Below are 6,429 nucleotides of genomic sequence, written 5' to 3'. Positions count from 1 at the left end.
ATCCAACCCTATAGTGTGGGGTCTTTTAAATTAAAACCATTAGGGGGTTACTAAGACGATTTTTCGATTCAGTGATTTGTTTGCGAAATATTCAACTTTAAAGTACAAATTTTCATTAAAATCGAGTTTTAGGGGTTTTTAACTTAAGCATTAGGGATAAATATGTTTGAGAGTTGGTAACTCTGGCAGAGTTTGTTTTTAGGTAGCGCGGTATTTTTTTTTAGCCTTAGTGCTTTGGAAACAATGTCAGAAACAAAAAAAAAACGAAAAACGATTACACACACCTGAATAAAAAATAGCGCGCAAATAAAATAACAGATATTAATTAAAAATACCGTGGAATCTCAAAAAATGCACTCCGCGTAAAAGGTGGGACTCGGATCCTTGGATTTGCGTTGGAAAAATATGGCCGCTACCTACTCGTGAGGTCATACAGGTACGCCACCTATAGGCGAGTAGAAGAAGAATGTGACGTCTGCAACATAGATATGTTGCTAGTGCTGCTGCAGAGAAATAAGCAACCTGAGATATACAATGTATGAATAGGAAAAAATAGTGTCTAGATTCCTGTCCAGCAGTGATGTAGGGGTTATAGCACGCAGCACAAAATGCTGAGGACCTGTGTTCGATGCCCAGTGCTGGTCTCTTTTTCTGGATTTTCTGTGCATCCTTGTCTCAGTTTGTATTTTCGATAGAAGAAGCAAGCTTTCCTCCATGATAATTTTCGATATGTTGGTCACTCTTATTATTTAATTCAGTGAAAATAGTGTAATGTCTCAACTCGAAGGTCCAGTTGGCAACTTTACTTTATCTGTGGTACAATGGAATTGTCGGGTGACACCGGTGACACGGTGACACTTGTTACCGGCAAGGATAATATTGACATGGAAATACCGACCCGATATTTCGTGTACACGCCCATACAAACTGGTGTCAAACTGACAAGTTTCTATTTTTTTTTTTTTTTTATTTGACTGGATGGAAAACGAGCAAATGGGCTTGTCACAAAATATCACGTCGGTATTTCCATGTCGGTATTGTACACGTATCGTACGTCCGGTAAATAGCGTACCCACCCGAATTGTCAAAAGCAGCATGTCAATTAATTTAATTTAGTGAATTTCGTCTGCGAGCGAAATGCAGTCAGTGCAGCAGTGCGAGGCGAATCATTCGATATTGTTAAGCTTAACACAATGAAGTATTTTACGACTCGATTAAATTCAGATTTCCGTTCCTATCTGTTGCATTAAATAACAATTTTCGTGAGACGTGTGTAACTATTGAACTTCGTTATAAGTTGCGTATTCAAACACTCCAAACTACTCAAATAAGTAGTTTGGATACACGATGTCTACACGGAGAGCTAGAATAAAAGCCGTAGCATCACTGCCCGTAAGGCGGAAAAATACAGAAGGCCAATTAAAAGAAGAAAAACTAAAGAGTCCTGAAACACCACGGCCAACAACATTGCAGGATGAGATTTTTAAAATTAAATCACCCGTCAATAAAACCGCATCGCCGATACAGCCGCTGCAAGAAACAAGACCTAGTGATGTTCCTTTGACTGCAGATGTACTTTCGCCCTCACCTAAAAACCTACCCTCGGTTGTAAGAACTCCAAAACGCAGCGAAAAAGTGCCTGTAATCACTTCAGTACCAAGACCAGCCACGAATCCATTTGTTTCCCCTCTACAATGCTACAACCCAGCGCGAAAGGCTGTGCCTTCCCCTATAGGGCTCTCTCCACTCTCCAAAACTCTGCCAGTTTCTACGGAAGGTATTGAGAGACTTGAATCTCCGAATAGCAGCAAAACTAGCCCATATGTTGCAGATAAAGCTAAGACTGACACTCCATGTGTGGAGCAACCTGTAATCCCAGCAAATTCCTCAGAAAGAAGACTTACTTTATCATCACTAGAAGGTAACATATTTATTATTCTAAATACTTTTACCTACATTTTTGTGCATAAATTGGCATATTGAATAGAGCAAGAAATTTTTCTTTTAGAAAATCTTCTACCTTTCTATTTAAGTAGGTTGTTATTGAAGGTAGTAGTTTGTTATTGAAAAAAATATGTGTCCTTCCAGAGTGTTTATTAGTGTTTCAACCGCCTCATTTATCTGGTCACATTTTTTACGAATTGGCTGTAGATTTTGATGTTCCTGAGTTTCTACCAGATAACTAAAAAACTATCAGAATATTCGGCGATTTTTACAGAAGTGACCAGAAAAATGAGATGGTTGAAATGCTTGAATAATCACCCTCCATTTATTTTTACCCACTTGAAAAATTATAAGTGCATAGGGCACTCATACTGATGAGTGATGAATCCCTGATTTTCAATTGGTGTATGATTTAATAATAATACAAGATAAAACTAAAAAAGTCCATCAATAGGTTAACCATTGTGCTTAACCTATAGCGTAGGTCAGAACTTTTCTGCACACTTGAGGATGCATGCAGGAATCACTAATTTTCTATGGATATATTGACCCACGTCAAGAGGCACTTTCCGAGCATGTGCATTGTAATAGTACATTACTGTAGAGGCCGAGAAGTAGGGGGTTGCCGGCCAAGCAGATATAGACCAAGAGAGGATAGGGATAGGATGCGAGGCCGGCAACCCCAGGTTTCGGCTGAGGCTTGTATAGTGCTTTTCTCAAACATTACATGAAATAAAATAAAATAAAAAAACAAGAAATGAAGCTGGCGGGACGCTAGTCTGGTCGCGGTGTTGTGTACGCGCGTGTCGCGCTGGCTGCTGGCGGTGCTGCTGTGCGTGCTGTGGTGTTGCTGGGCGTGGGCCGCGTGCGTGTCGCAGAGCGCGCGTTGAAACAAAAGACGGTCGCATTGCCGGCCAGCGGCCTGCAAGGTTGTATGAAATCTCTTTGCAGGGCGCTAGAGTGACCGCGCGCACGTATTTGAGCTGACCGTAAGTTCAATCGGCCGCGACTACTTGCGGGACCGATTATTTCGGAACTCAACGTCACATGGAAGGTAAGATTTATGGAGCCTCGACGGCACGGGCGGCACGAGCTTGATAGCGCCTCACGCCTAGCTCTCCAGGAGTTGCGTCTCTTTCGCGGTCAGTTATGTCTACTGGGCCTGTCGTAATGTCAGGGGCCCAGATTAGAGTTGACTACGCATGTCGTCTGACGCAATATTGAAGATTTCTCGCTCGTGTTATGCTTCTTCCTGAGGATGGTAGCGTGTCGTTTTTTCCAACTTGTATTCAGGCTAGTCACGCACGCGCCCATCCACCATGGAGGCTCACAGCGCCCTGCAGCGGCGATACTTCTCGGCCTATTATTTGTAACACAACGTCAATATTTCATGTCATGTTTGAGAAAAGCACTATACAAGCCTCTGCCGGAACCTGGGGTTGCGGCCTCGCATCCCTATCCTCTCTTGGTCTATATCTGCTTTGGCCGGCAACCCTACTTCCCGACTCTACAGTAATGTAACTATTTGCGCAAGTCAGCAAGAGCTGATACAAACAAAGCGCATGAATAAATATCTGATAACATTTCTAAAGCATAGGATGGTCAGATATTTTTGCACACTCCGCTGTGGTAGATATTAATGCATGTACATGTTTTTTTTTACTCAAAATGTTTTTGTTTTTGACGCAGATTACAACCCACCCAGCATTCCAGAAAGCATTACCGATGAAACTGGCATGGATGGTATAGTCCCATTGCAGCCACCGGACACTACCAAAATAAACCTTTAGACTTATTAAAAAGTGAGATCATATCAGAAAATGCGCCAGTGTTGTTTGACCCCATCATTCCATTGCCTTCTCCGAGTAAAGTGCGCCCCAAGTTACGGCCAGCGCCAAAGACCTTGCTTCCCCATAAAAGAAAGAAACATGTTCACGGTTAGTAAACCATAAACTGAATATTTTGTAATTAGCTAACCTGTAAACGTGACTCTTTCAGCGTTATCGCTATCCCGCGGGAACTATGTCATTTTCCAGCATAAAACTATTCTATGCCATTCCCCGGGCCTCAATCTATCTGTATACTGAATTTCATCTAAATTGGTTCAGAGATTTAGACTTGAAAGGGTAACAAAACAAAATAAACAGACAAACTTTCGCATTTGTATATTAGCGGAATTAGTAGGGTGTGCAGCATAATTCTGCTGCATGCAATCTAACCTTCTTTTTGAAATTGAGTGTTAACCTATTTTTGCTTATACGTTTTGGTCGTTTAGTTGCGGTTCACTTCTTGATTTTTTTTAAAGGTTTGAATTGGTATCCTGGAAACGTGGAACAGAGGACGCGAAAATTTGGTTTGTCAAATGTGTTTTCCCGTGGATGATTTTTGGCAATAGTGCCTTGGATTAATATTTTGGTTTAATATTCCTGGGATTTCTTTTATGTGACAATTATAATGGTGTTCTAAAGTGTTAATTATTATAACCTGGCGAATTGATTGTTTCTCCAACTGCTGCGAGCTGGTGGCTCGTAGTCGCCTCCCTTTTATTAAAAGCCGGATCTGTTTTTGCCAGTTTCGGCTCCCACCTTACGGTGTGGATTTTTGTGGACATCGTACTGCGCTCCGCACACGATTGTGGGCATAATTTGTCATCGCTTCGGTGTCGGGATTGTTGCCTGCATCCAGTGACAGGGGAACCGCTCCACACCAACAACAAAGACCACGTGAAGATTGTCACAAACTTTTGGAGTTTCTTACCAAAAACTTTATTTTTTGGCTTATAACGGCGAACTATTTTAAAATTTCAGTAGTATCACATTTTTTTAAAAGTATTCTATGTTTTTCTAACTTGTCGCTTCAGTTTTATATCGTAGTCTTAAGCAAACACGTTCGGAACTCTTTTCTACTGTTAATAGAATTTTATGCGCATAAGATCCTACTCTACTTGGTGTAGTATCGCGAATTATTTTGTAATTTCGAAAACTACTTGCATAGTTTATTTGCCCATTCCATATATATTTTGTACTATATTTTTCAAAATTCTAAAAGCCCACGAAGGCCTCCATGATTTCGGTAATCTTTTGGCAAAACAATATGACGACCCGTTAATACTACTCTGTTATTTCATCGGCTGATTTTTTTTACATTAAATCTTTATTAATCATATCTCAAAATTATACGTTTCATTTATAGTGCATTGCACATAAGTGTTGTGTTGTGGGGCTTGCCCGAGGTTCATTGAATTTTGGGTAAGCTTCGCTACAAAATTGGCGCCCGAATAAAAAGGTAAATTATTTTATCGTTAAATTTATAAATTGTTTGAATTTTATTTTCTTTATGTCGTAGGGGATGGCAGTCGCATTCGACTGCGCTTTCGCTTATTGATTCTGCTTATTTTACAGATTAATATTAAAAGGGTATGTTTTTACTCCCCACCTGTGATAGTTTTAGTACTGCAAGTCCACCCTTGATCTTGGTTCGCTTTCACGCTCAACTAGGTACGTTCGAAGTTCTACGCTACACACGCAGTCCAATTGAATATACTCTGTATTGTAATCAAGTGATAAGAATACTGTATAATTGTTCACATTTATGCGTTTTATTCAGTCCTAAACTTTTTAATCCTGTATTGTTCATTTAGTAGGTTACAATTCCGCTTATTTAAAACTGTAGTTACGTAGTATTTTCTGTTTTATTTTACTATTTGGCGGTTGTATTAGTTACTGGATTTCTGCTGTTTGTTAATTATGGAAGGGGATAGTGCTGTTGAATCCATTCACGAAACACCTAATCTGGCTTCTCCAATCCTTCAACCGAGACGGCGCATTCTAAATCCTGAAGCTGGTGAACAATTCCACGACTCAATTATGGGGGAACCTACGCCACCACATTTCGTCACGCGTACTATGGTGAAGGAGGAGTCTTTGACGAAATGGGGAATAAAGTTCTCAGGTAATACTTGTGTTCGCGATTTTTTCTTTCGGATTGAAGAAGAATCTGAGGCTCGCGGTGCTCCTACCTCGTACATCGTGCGTCGCTTTCACGAATTACTTAGCGATACAGCTCTTAAATATTTCCGATCTATCAAGCATCCAGCTTTGAGTTATGAAAGCCTTAAGTCAGCCTTTTTGAAGACGTTCGACGTTGTTGACTTTGACTTCAAGGTGGAACGTGAATTACGTAGTTTGAAGCAGAGGGGAAACCAGTCTATGCGAGACTTCATCATTGAGGCGAGAGATCTGAATTCAAAGCTTCTTTCACCAATTAGTGAAGACGGTCTTTTCCTTATCGTAAAGTATGGGATACATCCTCGCTATTTTCCTTGTTTGGCAACAAATTTGATAGATGATTTAGATTCTTTATTACAGATTGCCGGGAACTTTGAAACTTTCCAGCCTCAAGCTAGTTCTTCAAAACACGTTGCACCTGTGCAGATACAACAATCTCCTCCTTTGTGCTTGAAATGCAGTGATGCCGGACACCAGT

At 40.5% G+C, this 6,429-nt stretch overlaps 1 protein-coding gene across 1 annotated transcript; it reads left to right on the top strand.

Moving 5' to 3' along the window:
* The first annotated feature begins 1,011 nt into the window (after positions 1 to 1,011).
* On the top strand, positions 1,012 to 3,734 carry LOC141444993 (uncharacterized). The gene is made up of 2 exons (XM_074110772.1): positions 1,012 to 1,921; positions 3,634 to 3,734. The coding sequence occupies exons 1-2, from the start codon at positions 1,348 to 1,350 to the stop codon at positions 3,732 to 3,734; spliced, it is 675 nt and encodes a 224-aa protein (XP_073966873.1). The 5' UTR covers positions 1,012 to 1,347.
* The last annotated feature ends 2,695 nt before the right edge of the window (positions 3,735 to 6,429 follow it).

The sequence above is a fragment of the Choristoneura fumiferana genome, unplaced genomic scaffold (assembly GCF_025370935.1).
Source record: "Choristoneura fumiferana unplaced genomic scaffold, NRCan_CFum_1 Sck3bRy_127;HRSCAF=314_pilon, whole genome shotgun sequence".
In the NCBI taxonomy this organism is placed as follows: Eukaryota; Metazoa; Arthropoda; class Insecta; order Lepidoptera; family Tortricidae; genus Choristoneura; species Choristoneura fumiferana.
Note: the sequence above shows the minus strand (reverse complement) of the source record. Positions and strands in the feature narration are given on the sequence as shown.